At 47.3% G+C, this 14,804-nt stretch overlaps 1 protein-coding gene across 3 annotated transcripts; it reads right to left on the reverse strand.

Moving 5' to 3' along the window:
• Positions 1–1,798: 1,798 nt before the first annotated feature.
• Positions 1,799–13,373, reverse strand: GFI1B (growth factor independent 1B transcriptional repressor). 3 transcript variants are annotated; one of them, XM_048325929.1, is made up of 8 exons: positions 13,177–13,373; positions 8,400–8,594; positions 8,078–8,206; positions 6,439–6,585; positions 5,636–5,898; positions 5,225–5,362; positions 4,615–4,780; positions 1,799–4,149 (listed from the first exon to the last, which is right to left on the reverse strand). In XM_048325929.1, the coding sequence occupies exons 2-8, from the start codon at positions 8,467–8,469 to the stop codon at positions 3,971–3,973; spliced, it is 1,092 nt and encodes a 363-aa protein (XP_048181886.1). In that variant the 5' UTR covers positions 8,470–8,594; positions 13,177–13,373; the 3' UTR covers positions 1,799–3,970. The 3 variants fall into 3 exon arrangements, with proteins under 3 accessions (XP_048181886.1, XP_048181887.1, XP_048181888.1); XM_048325930.1 differs by lacking the exon at positions 8,400–8,594 and having other exon boundaries at positions 13,177–13,371; XM_048325931.1 differs by lacking the exon at positions 13,177–13,373 and having other exon boundaries at positions 8,344–8,475.
• Between the last annotated feature and the right edge of the window lie 1,431 nt (positions 13,374–14,804).

A 14,804-nucleotide genomic window follows, 5' to 3' on the forward strand; every position in this document is an offset into this window, starting at 1 on the left:
CTGCACCCAACTGGAGTCTAATTCTTCCCTGTCCTTCCTTTCAGTTCGTTTTAGGGCTTCCCTAACAATTACCAGCACAAGAAATCTTCAGGATCTTGCCTTCTCCAGGATTCCACTCCGTGAGGTTAATACAACCTGGAGATAAGCTCCAGCCTAACGCTGTGCTAGCTGGGAACACCCCTCAGCTTCCTGCAGGTGTCCCGTGGCTCTGGCCTCATTAGGAAGACAGATTCATCCTCTGTCCAAACTGAAAACCACCCTTAATCATCACCAGCTCTTCTGGGCTGCTGCTCTCAGTGCCTCAGGGCTGTCTGGAAGACACAGAGGCACCTCTCTCCTCCTGACAGATGCCCAGGGTTAGTGCTTTCCATGTCCCTCATTTGCTAAACAAAACAGCCCAGAGACCAGGATTTTTTTCCCCCTAGCAATAAAAGGAAGAAGGTGTGAAGAGGACTGGGGAAGTACAGGATATAGGGCAGGCTCAAAGAGAGGCAAAAACAATCAGCTCTTTCTTCAGCCACAAAGATTAGTTGAGATTTTGCTTTTTGCTATCTGTTTCCTTGACTGACTGACCAGAATGTTTGTGATGCGAGAGGAGGTGGTGGGAAAGGAGTTGTACCTGAGGGATCAGAACTGAGGAGGATTTGCATGTTTGGAGAGCAAGGCCAGGTGTGTTTGCAGTTGGTGACAGCAGTGTCCTGGTCCTGACAGGAGCCGAGCATCCTTGGATACCCATGGTGTAGATTCCAAGGATCAGGGCAGCCCTTTGCCTGCTCTTTGGAGCAGGTCTGCCTGTGGCTGATGCTGTGCTGGGAGTGAACAAGGGGCTGCGGGGCTCTGCCTTGTTTTTCCTTTGGGCTGCTGGCATCCACAGGCCTAAAGCAATGCCAGGGCTTGGGCATTAGGTGATCTGAAAGTGGCAACTGAAGAGGAAGAAGCTGTAGTGTTTTAGTGGAAAACACTGCAAGTTAATTCCCTGTCCTCCTCCTCCTCCTTCCTTGGGTCACCTCCTGTCTCTGGCAGTTCTGTCTTGCTGATGCCTTTGCCAGCTGGCCCCCATCCACAGCCTGTGCCTCTGGAGATAGCTCCCTGTGCCTGTGGGAGTGGGTCAGCCTGGATCCCCCATGCTGCTCTGGCCACAGACACGTTCCCCTGAGCTCTGCAGCAGCACTCTGCCTGCAGCCATCCCAGTGTGCTTCCCCACTCACTGCCCATCCAGCCAAAGCTGTCTCTGGATCTCCTGGGATGTGCTCCCCAGGCTCCTCACAAACACCAGGCTAAGGCTGGCACTGCCTCCTTCAGCGTAGCTGCTCTTCAGGATTATCTGGGCTCAGTAACCCGCCCTGGAGTCCTGGGGAAGTAGCAGACAACTGGAGTGATGTGTGCTGCGTCAGGAGGGAGAAGCAGGCTGTAGGAGCACACAGGAGAGAAGGTCCCAGCTGTCCATTGAAGGTTATAGCTCCTCTGTACCTTGGAAACCAAGGATAGGAATGAAAATCTAATGGATACAGCAGCTCTTCTTCATGAGGCTCAGAAGAACCAGCTGTCTGGTTTGGTTTTATGAGTGGTCACAGGCACCCTTGCCAATTGATGTGTGCCAGCACTTGACTCCAAATGGCCAAAACTGGGGAGCTTTACGTGAGTCGGACACACCTGCTGTCCCCAGGGAAGTCTGTGCTGGTGTGTCCATGTGGTTTGGAGCTGGGGGGTTTTGTTCCTGAGCAATCCAGATGCTGACATGCTCTTCGAATATTTCTGTTTGCAGATTAGTGGAGGACAAGGGGAATAACGAACACGGTTTGCATTTTGGGCAATAGTTTTAATAAGCTGCAATGACTTTACCTTGAGCAAGGCTTGTGCATGTGTGGGTGTTCTCATGAATCTGTGGGGCTGGGGAACGGTTCCATCACAGGTTAGGCACCTTCCCCAGAATGGCTCAGGGAAGGACAGCAGGGATTTAATGGGGGCTCTGGCACTGTCAGTTGGATACAGAGTCCGTGTATCTGCTGTGGCCCTCCTGCTCTGCACAGCTGGCTCTGGCTCTGTGGGGCTCTGCACCAATCTGTCTCCAGGATGAATGTCTCTCTAATGGGAGCCCTTTTCTGCATGTGAATATCCATCTTTATTCCCACTCAAACCATCCTAGACTCTCCCTTCTCCTTTTTTACCCCATCCCCACTGCCTGTGTCCCCAGTCAGGTATGAGCTGTTCTTTAAATGGGTGTTGTGAACATGAAATACACTGTGTTAGCCCACTTACTAAGAAGGAACAGATTTATCAGATAAATCCCAGCAGGCCTGTACATGTCACTGTCTGGTATAGTGCAATAAAAAAATACATTAGAATAAGTATAAATACATATTTACAGTGTACAAGTAAAGCCAGGAGTACAGACTCTGGGTTTGAGCTTCCAGATACATATGAATGACTTACAGCTTAGGCACAGCATAGAAGGGACAAGTACATTTTAGGTCTTAGGAGAATAACTTGCAATTTACACCAGTGGAACTGAGGGCAGTTCTCTCCTGGCCATACATGAATTTTCCATGTGGACCGTTCTGTCTTTGCCCATGATGGCAACTGTCCTTCATAAGCCTTTGGAGTGAAACAGCCACAGCCCATTCCCAGGGTGATTCCCACTGGTGTCATTGTCTGAGGCTGTATGTTCAGGGATGCAGTTATGGTGTGAGCCATGGGCTGCTACAATGCCCCAATTAACTGAAAACACTTGTCTATGTTATAATAATGTTATAATAATACTTTGTCCTTCCTGTTAAGAACTCAGGGGACTCCACAAACCTGAGTGAATGGCCCACGTCATCAGGAGGGATGGAAAAACAAGAGCTCAGTGCAGTGACTTGCCAAAGGTTATAGAGAGAGAATTTGGCAGAGCTTGGAGGGGAACTGGTTCTTTACTTGCTCCAGTGCTTTGCTTCAACCCTTAGACCTGGCAAAAGGAGGAAATACCACTGCTCTCTTTGTATAATATTTGTGAAGTGCTTGCATGCTCTGCCAATATGTACAGGCTCAGTCACTTCCTCCTTGAGGAGAGTGGCTGGCAAGCAGAACTCTGGCCCTTGACATCGATATCCAGGGCCACTCCTGCCCATGCAGTGACCCAGGATTGCTCAGGACAGCTCGAAGTCGGCATGTCCAGCACGCAGTGAAATATTGTGGGACATACCAGCCCCGATTCCAAGAGCTCTCCCATGGTACCAAGAGATGGGGATTATTAGCTCCTGCCTGGTGCTGTGGCGTGGCTCTTCCTGGAGCCTGCTTGGGATCTCTGCAGCACGGTGTGTCTGAGGAATGTATTTAGAGACCCCTGTTATCAGCTAGGGATAGGAGCTGTTTCTTCAGTATTTTCCTCCCACTCCAAGCTAAAAATACAGCACAGTTAACTTGTCATTTGATCACAGTAAATGCTCTGCTGAAAGAAATTACTTTAGGTGTCTGTTGGCAGAATTTATGGCCTGGGCAAGTCTCTGCAGAAGGCCTGTCCAGGTTGAACACAGCTGACTGAATGCAATCTATTTGCATGCCCTGGGCTTATCTTCCCAACCATCGGAGCAGAACATGGTTACAGCACCAGCTTGGCACAGATTGTTGCTGCCACCAGCCCAGGAGTCCCCTCCTCCCCGCTGGGCAGCCTGACGAACCGGATTCTGCTCCTGGTGTAAATCCAGAGTAATAGTGACCTTGGAGGAATTCCGCTGGATTTACACTTGAGCAGGTGATGTCAGATCTGGGCTGGTTCCTGCTGCAATCGAAAAGTGAAAGCTCCCACAGGTTTCTTTGGGCTGTGCAAGGCCCTGTGGTGCCAAACACCAAAGCCAATGGCATGACTTGGCCAGTCCCCAGGGGAACATAGGACACCACAGGAGCTTAATGAGGTGGATGGAGGTGCTGGGGACAGTCTTCTTCTCTGGAGCATGAAGCAGGAGCTCCAGCACAGACCTGGAGCCACCCCTCACTTGAGGCTGTGCTGGGTCTCTCGGTGCCTCCGGAGATCCACCTTGCGCTGGAAGCCCTTGGCACAGAGCTCGCAGCTGAAGGGTTTGAAGCCGGTGTGTTTGCGGCTGTGGGTGATCAGGTTGGAGCTCTGGCTGAAGGCTTTGCCACACACCTGGCATTTGTGGGGCTTCTCCCCTGCAGAGCACAGAAAATGGTTTAAAAAATGCTTTAACAGGTGAAGGAAGGGAGGCAGAAATGCATTTTAGCAGAGTCAAACCTGACTGGCTGTGCTTGGGCATCAGGGTGCTGCCAGCCCAGCTCTCCTGGTGATGTGCCTGGATTGTGATCCAGCACCAGAGCCTGGGAAGAACCAGGGACAGTCCTTTCCAGCTGAGTGACCCATTCCCTGCATCCAGGGCTCAGTACAGCCACAACATGCACCAGAGGCTGGTCAATAACCACCTCCTTGTCAGGCAGATGTGCTTCAGCCTCCTGCTGTCTCACCTCACATGGAATAACGACTTTCCAGTGCCTCTGGATACTTATCCCCAGTCCAATACCTCTGTGTCTGGGGACACCTCTGTGTCTGGGGACTGTGTATGTGCATCAGCATGATGGGCTCGAATTTTCATTTTCCTCTTGGAATATTTTGTTTCTCACCTGTGTGGATGTACGTGTGCTTCTTCATGTCCGACTTCTGGTGGAAGCGCTTCCCGCAGTACTGGCAGGGATAGGGCCGTGTGTCCGAGTGGATCAGGAGGTGAGTGGAGAGGGTGGAGGAACGTTTGAATGTCTTCCCGCACATCTTGCACTCAAAGCTTCTTTCCTGTTGGGGAAGGAAAGTCATGGGATGTCTGAGGCTGCAAGACATGTGACAGAGCTTGAAGAGGGATGAGAATTGTAGATTTGATAAGCAAATCTCCTTGGCTCATGGACTGATAATGCTGGGTGCAGCACAAAGGGAATGCAGGGAGGGTTCATTATGGAAATGGATCACGTCTTGTGATCCAAACTCCTGCACCCTTTAGCAGGAGGTGAGGCACAGAGGAGTGAGCAGCAATGATCCTCCCTTCCCTTCCAAGGAATTCTCAAGGGCAGTCTGAGATTTGTGAGACCAAGAGCTATGACCTGGGGTTTTCAGAGCTCCTGTCCTTGTCACTGTGCTACAGGAAAGGCATCACGTTTGTAATCTAGGAAGTGTCACTTCCTCTGTAAGAGATTAAGCAAGAGCTGAGGTCCAGAGCTGGTTGTCTGGAACCATGCCACCCACCTGGGAGTGAATGTTGGTGTGCTGCTCCAGGCTTACAGCGTGCCCAAAGGTTTTGCCACACACTTCACAAGCAAAAGGACGGGTCCCGCTGTGAGACCTTCGGACATGGACCTCCAGTCCGTGGGGAGTGGAGAACACCTGCAAAATGAAAGGCCAGTGATTTTTTTTGACATAAGGTGGCTGTGCTTCCATCTCTGTCTTCAATTCCTTCTCTTTATTTAATTCTCCCCTCTGTGAGAACTCACGTGAACTGCAGCATTCCCAGTGCCTTTGTACTTGTTCTGACTTTGGGCCCCACTCTGAGCCACACACTTTGGTGTGACCCAGTGAAGAATGGGTTTCATACTTCATGTGTGCGATGAAAATCCCTCCAGGCCCTCCCCATGCCAGAGGTTCTCATCCAACACCCACCTTGTTGCACTTCACGCAGTGGAAGGTCTCCATGTCCGAGGAATAATGCAGGCTGTAATCCAGGGGGGGCTCAGTGCTTGGCAGGAGGTGGCTCCCATACAGGCTCACGGGGTGCTCCAGGAGAGCTGACTGCATGCTGGAAGACATCTGCTGGTAGCTGTATGGCACATGGAAAGCATCCCAGGAAAAGCCAGCTTTGTAGAAGGTTGGGGTGCTCACTGTGTTAGTGCAGTCCTTGATCTGCAGCCCTGGCATGGCCATCTCTGAGTGTGCAAAGGAGAGGGACAAGTGAGTGTCACACCATTGCCTGTAAAAAAGTTCCCCATCTTGTCTGACCTCAGGAGCTGCAGTTGGCAACTTCTCCTTGATTCAAATCCTGATTCCTCAGGTAAAGCTCCTATTACGACTTTGATTTCAATCTGAGGAAATTTTATGGCAAAGAATGCCATGGAAATTTTATGGTTAAAGGAATATTAAGCCCCCTGCTAGCCCTCCTTGACAGGGTGTTGGAACAAGTATCCAGTGGGCACCTGCCTTGACCCCCACAGCACAGAGCTGCATTAAGATGGGAAGGCTCATTCATTGGGAATAACAACATTATCCTTCATTCTTTCTGGTCTAGAAAGGTCTAAAACTGTAAAGGGAAATACAGAATGCTCCTAATTGAGCTGTGCCTGTGACAAGTTTGGCCATTGATGTCAAAATAAGAGCTGTCATTTACTGAAAATGTGGGCCCAGTTTTAGGAGCTCCATAATCAGCTCAGCCCTGACCTCCTTTGCAATTGGGATTTTGGGTGGCCGACCTTGAGCCGAAGGGCCTGGCAGCATCCTGCTCAGGTACTGGACAGGGACACTTTCTTCTTTCAGTTCAGGTGGGTCCTTCTCTTGTCTTGGAACCACACATTCCAGGTCCTGTTTCTTGATGTCCTCCGGTGTCCTGTCTCCTGTGGCTGTAACACAGCAGGGTCACAGTTATGTCACAATGATGTCATTCTTGCTGTTACAGGAAGAGTCTGTTTAGGTGAGTTTTGTACTCATGTGTGAACTCATGCCTGGACACAGCTCATGCTCAACTCCCTGAGGAAGTGCAGAGTCGCGCAATCAGCATTCAAAGTCTGCCCATTGCTGACAAAGGGAAATTCCAAGCAGGGTGAAATTAGGCAAGGTAGAGGGGGGCAGAATGAGATGATAGGATACTTGATACCTGATGTAGTTAGAGAAAATCAACCCTAGAATTACATCTTTAAGAATAATTTCCCTATTTTAAACCATTTCTGTTTGTGTGGGTAACTAACAATCGCTAACTTATTAACCTCCCCACCCGTCTCCTGAGAGAGCTGGGTATTGTTAACCTGGATTTACGGACAGCCAAGCAGGGAAGCAGAGAGGAGAGGCAAGCCCTCAGTGCGAGCCTCGTCTCCTCCTGCCCACACTCCCATTGATCTCTCCATGCTTGTCCCAGCTCTTAAAAGACCCCAACCAACCCTTGTTAAACTTTGTAGTAAAAATCTGAAATGGACAGAGGTCTTACATATGTCTCCTTTCTGCTGGAGATGGGACAGATCTGCTGAAGGACAGTATTTATCTGTTGTCCAAACCTGCCACTGCACCAGAGAGACACAACAAATGCCCGAAGGATGATAGAAGGAATGGAAACTAAAATGTCCCCTCCTTTCTTTTCTATCAAAGTTATCTCAGGGCTAGACTCTAATTTGATAGCCAGGGCTAGAACAAAGGGTAAATTGATCCTAAATTTGAATAAAGAAAATTTGAATGGTGCCTGAAGGAAGAAGATAATACCCTGGCCCTGCCACTGCTTGGATGGCTGTGGGAGAGCGGGAGCAGGGGGAGGACAGCAGGGAGAGGCAGAAGTGTGTTGGGTGGTGTTAGCACAGCACACAGCAGCTGTGAGCGTGCAGGACTCCTCACCAGCAGTGTTGGGGTATCCCCAGTATTTTCTCACTCTGGCTGTAACCTTCCTTGCAAATCCTCAGGAAGAGGTGGTAACACCCTGAGGTAGAGAAGATGCAGTCCAGAGGGAATGTGGGCAGTGAACACAGGAAACTGGAGATGGACATGGCAGAGTTGTGAGTTTGTAGAACACTGACAACCAAGCGCAAGCTCTTTTCCCAGTTATTAGTGGCCTGAAGTTGGCCATTTTTCCGAAATGTGACCAACTCCACACAGCATCTTATATCTCAAATCTCCCCAGCAACCAAGCAGGAAACAAAAGGAGGATCTAAATTTGGGTTCAGTGGGATGGTGTGGATTTGGTGTAGAGAAAGGACACACAGGAAGGGATCAGTTTGCCCTTAGACTGATGCCCCTGTGTGAAAGCCCCTGGATGCTCTTTAGCTCACTCATCCTGCTCCCTTAGCTGCCTACTCAGTTATGGATTTACCTTGGTGTGTTCCTGCAAGCCCAGTGGATGGATTGACTCACCAGGGAAGGGAGAGGTGACCGGACCCCACGTGGGTACTGGCAGGTCATCTTCCACACCGCGGTGCTGGTGATAGGTGTGAGCTTTTTTGCTCTTCACCAAAAAGGAACGTGGCATCTTCCATTCACTTTCTGGGATGAAACACAGACACACAGCAGGTAAACCTCTGTGGCTTGGGGAGTAACTTCCCATTTGTTCAGATTAAGTGCACTCTGTAAAAATCACACTTCACAATCTACCCCAGGCTGAGGCAAAGGATTACATTGACCTTTATGTTGTAGCTGGAGAAACAGGGACAGGCTTAACCTGAGAGCTGTTACAGACCAAAACTCTCTGTGCCAGACATGTTGGAAGCCAAGATCTGTCTCTCGTAGTCCTGCAGGACAGGCTGCATCTCCGATCTTCTCCTCCCTGAGAGGACACAGTGGCAACCACGGGTTGGAGATCCCCACTGGAGAAAGTCTGAGTGTTTGTGCTGCACCTGGAAGGGCCCAGTCCCAAGCCATGGGCTGGGATCTACTGTGAAATTATTATATAAACAGTAATGATAGAAACAACATCAATAATAGGAGAGAGACAGAGGGAAATCCCTGCAGAATGATGTGTGGAGGATTTCCCTCTTGCTTGAGCAGTTTGAGTTCTGGCTGACAAACAGCAGTGGAGCAGAGGCAGAGCAGGAAGGCTGGGTGAGAAGTCACCTTTTGGACCCAACTCAAATATTTCAGACCGTTGAAATGGCGGGTGAGGGACAAACATAAAATGCTGAAATTTAATCATACCAAATTCTCTTGCAATGCAAGTGTTATCTTTGCCACCCAGAACCCAGCCCGCCCTGTGCCCGCTCCCTGGGGCTGGTAACTGCTCTTGTGGAGGCAGGGTGGCAGCAGGGACAATGGTGTGTGCAGTAATATCAGCTGGTGCCTTATTTGCATATGTATTTGCATTTTCCCTTGTAATTGTTTAGGATAGTGGCACTAAAAACAAATCTTGCTATATTTCATTTGAAAAGTCAGCACTAAGTCTTGGCTCTCTGTTGACTGGAAACTGTGTTATTAAGTTTTGTTCCTTTCTGAGAGCAGTTCAGTTGAACCTAGTTACTTACTAACTAAAGAAAACCCCCCAAAATCCATAAAGTTTGCTCCTGTTAAGCAGGAATGACATGAAATGTCTGTCCAAGGACAGAGCAGTCCTGGAATCCCAAACACACAGGGATGGAAAGGTCTGTTTCCCAGCGTTCAGAAGTGCCTGTACTACCCCTTCATGCTAAATATAATTACAGAGCACAGTGGGGTTTTGTTTAAAGGTTTGAGGGCCACATTTATAGTGGTGCCTAAAGCTGTGGGATTCCCACAGCCAGGTCTGCTGGGGACAGAGGGATTGCCAGGGTGCCCCCAGCCCAGCCACCTTTGGATATGCTGCTGTCTTTTTAAATCTGCTCCAGGATTCCCATTGTTCCACCTATGATTTCAGGGATAACTCTTGTTGGCTCTGACCGTTTTTTCTTCTGAAATGACTCACCTGTTTTTCTTCATCTTTTTCCAAGAAATTTATGTGTAGCTTGAGATGAATAAGAGAAAGCTGAGGCCAAGAGTAGATTTTTAATTTAATTTTAGAAAAAGGACAGAACAGTACTGAGGATGAACCATAAGTAAGCCCTTGAGGGAAGGGGCACTGAAGTACACGGCTGCTTTTTGCTCTCCTGGAACTCTCTAATGAGGTTCATTCAAAGTGTTGTGAAGAGTCTGTGCCCAGTGAAAAGCTGCAGGCACAGAAATAGCTCCAGCTCAGTGCAAACATGGGAGTGCTCTGCAGTGGGTTATAACCCTTCAGCAGCTCTGCTCAACCCGTGTCCCTCCCATTCCAGCAGCACTGCTGAGCTCTTGGTCAGTCCCAGCTGAGGTACCTGTGCATGGACCCAACTCTGCCTTATAGACCTGCCCCAGGTTAAAGTGCTGCCTCAAAACCTTCAGACATGGAATTTCCACTCATGTCACAGCGATTTTCCCATGTGGTGGGGCAGGACTGTGTCCACAACAGGAGGTATTCATGCCAGGATTCTTCAGACATCAGATTTCTCTGCCTGAATTAACCAGTTCCTTTCCCTGGGCTTCCTCCACGGTGGAGGAAGAGGCTCTGGCAGTGGGTAACTGGCTGTAGGGTGAGAGCCTGCATCCAGCTGTGCCTGCTGGAACAGCCACTCTCCTTGCCCTCAGGCTAGAGAATCCTGGAGAATCCTGTGCCAGCAGCCGGGCAGCTCAGCCAGGTAAATCAGAGGACTGGAGAAGGGTGGTTTAAGCAATCCAGTTATATGGCAGTGCCCATATGCCAAGTACAGACAGCACTAAGTACAGCCCCTCTCTTCTGGTGGCGGTTGAAAGAAGATGTCCATGAATAAAAAGAATCTTTCTGGACGTGTTTGCCCCAGCCTTTGTAAAAGTCAAATTTGCTCCAGTATCCTGACTGCTGATAAGGGCCACGACTGAGCACAACGATCTTTAATGGACTGAACGTTGCAAAAGGAAGTCACCTTCCCCCACCCCATTTTACAGAAAAAAAAAAAGGAACTGGGAGCCCAAAGCAGAGTTAATTAACAACTGCACTGGACTGGCTTTGTGATTCACACAACCAGGCTAGAGGAAAGCTACAAGCAGAGATTGTGGGAGGGAAAGTACTGTTTTTCCTCGAAACTCCAGATTATCTGCAGCAAGTGATCAGCTGCTCCTAATGGCTCACTGTATTTCCCAGGAAAAGCAGTGCTATGGACAATGGACCCTGCTACGTTTTAGGGTTATTGAAGCTTCTGGCAGAATTTAACTTCAACCTTTTGCTGAAAATTAAACTTTCTTTTTCTGGAGTCTGTTCCTTTCAGCTCCTGTGGCAGCAGTTTCTACCTGGACTGGTAAGTGCACAAGAGAATTACTGCTTGGGCAGGAGTGCCCATCCAAAATGGAAGTGTTCTGGCATTTTTATTCATTCAATATAGGATATAAACCAGTAGGTGGCTAGAATTGACATTCTTATTTGCTTGCCATTCATGCAGCTTTATAATAATGTTATAATGTGCACTGAGGAAAAGACAGCAGGAGCCAAGGGGAAAAAAGCTGCTCCACTATTTTGGGTACCTCACCTAAGCACCTTAGAAGGGTTTCTTTCACCAGTTATAAATTCCCCAGTCAGATCTGAAAGCAGATCCAGCATTTGCATGTTCAAACTCCAAGTTCCTTCATCCTCAGCAATGCTTTTGGGTGATTTTGCAGAGTATCCCAGGTAAACCTCTAATGGGACCCTGAAACACAGTGAATGGGTCCAGTTTTTTTTCTTTAGGGGTGGTTTCTGACTCCAGGACCCTCATTTTACTGGATCCTGTGTTCCTCATGAAGCCTTAACTCTCACTTCACTGCACCCCAGCTCTCAGTACCCAAACCCACAGGACTGGTCCTTTGATGTAATTTAGAGGAAATTCATACTCTCAGTGAATTAGGTTATGAAGCCTTCGGTGGGGGCAGTGCTTGCAGGATTGTGCCACGCTGAACCCAATTTGCAGTGAAAGATCCATTCTAAATCTGACTTGCATTTTTCTCTAAATTCAAGTAATTGTGTTTTCAGATTTACAAGGTTAATTGTAGAGACTAAACACTTTCTCTTGCTACACTCAGTGAAACTTTAAGTTTTAACTGGCATTACATTGCTAGTACTCACCAGTAGTACATTACATCACATTTCAGATAAGTTGATGAGCATACAAAGGTTTAGGCTAAAAAAGGCTCTTTCCTTTCCATTGCTTAACTTATATTTATATATTAATATTGCTTTTTTCTGCCTTTTTTTTTCCTCTTTTTTTTTTTCTGGAAAAAGTGAAGCTTCCAAAAATACAGAATAGCTTATCTTTCAAAAGACTGCATTTTTGAAGAGAAAAAAGCGCAAAGTAGAACACGATGTGTCTGTGTGTTAAGAGCCCAAATAAAATAAGATAAAATAAAATAAAATAAAAGGTTTTATGGACTCCTGACTCTTCAAATATAAAGTCAAATTTGAAACAATTTCAGCTCTTTATAACAAAATTAATCATGTCTTCACTAGTCCACCCTTGCAAAATCGAATGCACTTGGGGAGAGTAATTTAAACATGACTATTTTAGTGGAAAAACAAACAGGACATTTTTAATTCCTGTGGTAAGACTGGATAAATGGACATTATGGCAAGGGCAGCAAATTATGGTGGAAATTTTGCCCAAGAAGTCGAACAGAAATGCTGGTATAGCTGCAACACCCAGAAAAAAAAAGTATTTAGACTGTAATTGCAGCATTTGTTCTCTAGAAAGCTCACGTAGCTCTCTGTGATGTTGGGAATGCCACTGGCTTTAGGAAACTTTGCCTTAGGCATCCATGGATGGAATTATGCAGTGCAATCTCCCAAATTCCCTATCTCCTTAATGTACAGATGCACTTTCGAAGTGAACTTGCAAATCATTTGCTTCCCTGCTTAATGTATTGAATCAATCTTGTGATATGAGAAGCGCCTATAAATAGCTAATTCCATATGCTAAAAATTGTTAGATTAATCAGCCTATATTAAAAAAGGATGGAGAAATAATAAAAGATGGATTTGAAGCAAAAATCCTGAATGGGAGAGACCGAATTGTCATCTAGAAAAACTGGCACAGGTGATGGCAGCCGAGGTGTGCTGCTCTCTGAATGGAAAGGTTTGGCCCTATAAAAGAACAATTAAAAGGAAAAACACAGTTTGCCCTCTCCTCAACAGCAAAATAAAAAACTCTACAGCTAGAAACTGCTCCTGCTGATGGAGCTGGCTGGGACAGGTACCTGAAACCATTGTCACATCTCTTCTATTTTTTTTCTATTACCATTTTCACATGTGAAAGTGAAGTACATGTCGTAATTTTAAAAGGTTCAATTCAAATGAGTCAAGTGCACTATTACCATAAAGGAATCCTCAAGACAAGTGGCTTAGGCAGTGGAATACGTTACATATTTGCAAACACAAGCAAAGAAGAGGAAGGAGGAAAAAAGCTTAGAAAAACATATCAGAAAAATGAGAAAACCAATGCAATTAGAAGTGTTTAAAAGAATAAATTAATCACCTGTTTGAGGGACTTTGCTTTACTGGATTTGCCTTGAAATCTCCCCAGACAAGTGAGACGTCGTCTTCTCTCAGGACTCCTCTTCCACTTTCTCACTTGGTCGCAGTCGGCTGAAATAGATACTTCTCCTTTTTTCTCTCTGTTTTTTTCCCCCTGTTCCCCTCCCTGATTTTTCAATCAGATTATTTGTGTCAAAATCTGGCGGTGAAGAAACAGCCAATAAGAGGCAGAGCCCAGAAAGTATTTGCTTATCAAAACTTCCCAGGACTTTGAAAACTTGAAGAGACTTCACGATGCCCAGCTCGAAGCCCTGGGGGCAGCACCCTTCACTTTTGGGGGCAGCTTTGCCTTCTGCAGGAATACTCCTCTGCCCTATTGACAAAGAACATGACACAAGAAATAATGTACTGAGCAGGCATTTGTTGTTTTGCTTTTTCCTTAAAAAAAAATAAAATAAAAAAAGCCCTTAAGAAACCTGTATTTTTACACACATTCATCCCCGCATCATATCTCTCACAAACAGACACACCATCTGTCTCACACACACACACACTCACATACTTGGGGCTCATAAACAAAACCACCGAGCACATATGCACAGAATTATTTTATTCCAGAATGGATCTTTTATCTCTCCAATTTCCAAGGAAAAACGAATAAATAGTTGCACAGTATAACCGAAGAAGATGTGTGCTAATCACCCTTCATTTTCCCAGGCATATGTGTGTGCAATCCACACATATTTTAGGCGTTGCTCTATCTATATGCAGCTGTATATAGGGTATAAATATAGATTTAAGAAAGCTCATTAAGCAAGCTCATTAACAACAGCTTTGCAAAAAGCTCTTCAAGAGCAATAATAAGAATTTGCACTTCTATCGCTTGCTTTCAAAAAAGGTTTGAGAATGGGTTTGTGAATGTGAAATAATTGAGCGTCAAAGGAGTGGCACAGTGGAAGGAGGGAGGACGGAGCAGAGGCAGAGTGCCTGTCCCCAGGTTGTTCGGTAGCACAGCTGGGAACAGGAGCTGGAGAACAGTTTTTTATTTTAGAATCCTTGGGCATCAGTCTTATTTGGAGACAAACGAGGAGAGCTGCTGTCCCCAAACACTTGGGAGAGAGAGAAGGGGAGTAAATTCCTCGATTCCACCTATTCTCCAATTATCCCAACCCTCCTGCCCGTGCAGGCACAGTGGCATGAGTTGTGTGTGCCCTCGGATGTCCCCTCCTGTGCTCATAGCTCTCTCTGTCCACGGCTGGAACTGGGAGCGCAGAGATGCCTTGCAAGAAGTTTATCATTCCAGAGGTAAATAAGTGTACAGCAGCAGGAAAATGCTTCTGGACATGGAGTTTTCCTGCTCCCTGTGAGCTTCCAAACGCATTTCACTGCTTCCTACAGCTGCATTAACCGAGGGCTCCGTTGGCTCCCTTTTCCTGCTGCAGCTCAGCGTGGCGAACACCAGGAAGCGCCAACCTTTGTTCTGCCCTGGGACCAGCCAGAGGCTGGGGCTTCCCTGGCGAAGCAGACATGGTCCAGGGACACTTGGGGCTGAGAGCCGAGGGATTTTGCATCCGGCCATGGCAGGGCCTGCTGTCCCCAGCGCTCTGCCAGGCCCGGCACGAGTGCCAG

The sequence above is a fragment of the Corvus hawaiiensis genome, chromosome 21, assembly GCF_020740725.1.
Source record: "Corvus hawaiiensis isolate bCorHaw1 chromosome 21, bCorHaw1.pri.cur, whole genome shotgun sequence".
Taxonomy (NCBI): Eukaryota; Metazoa; Chordata; class Aves; order Passeriformes; family Corvidae; genus Corvus; species Corvus hawaiiensis.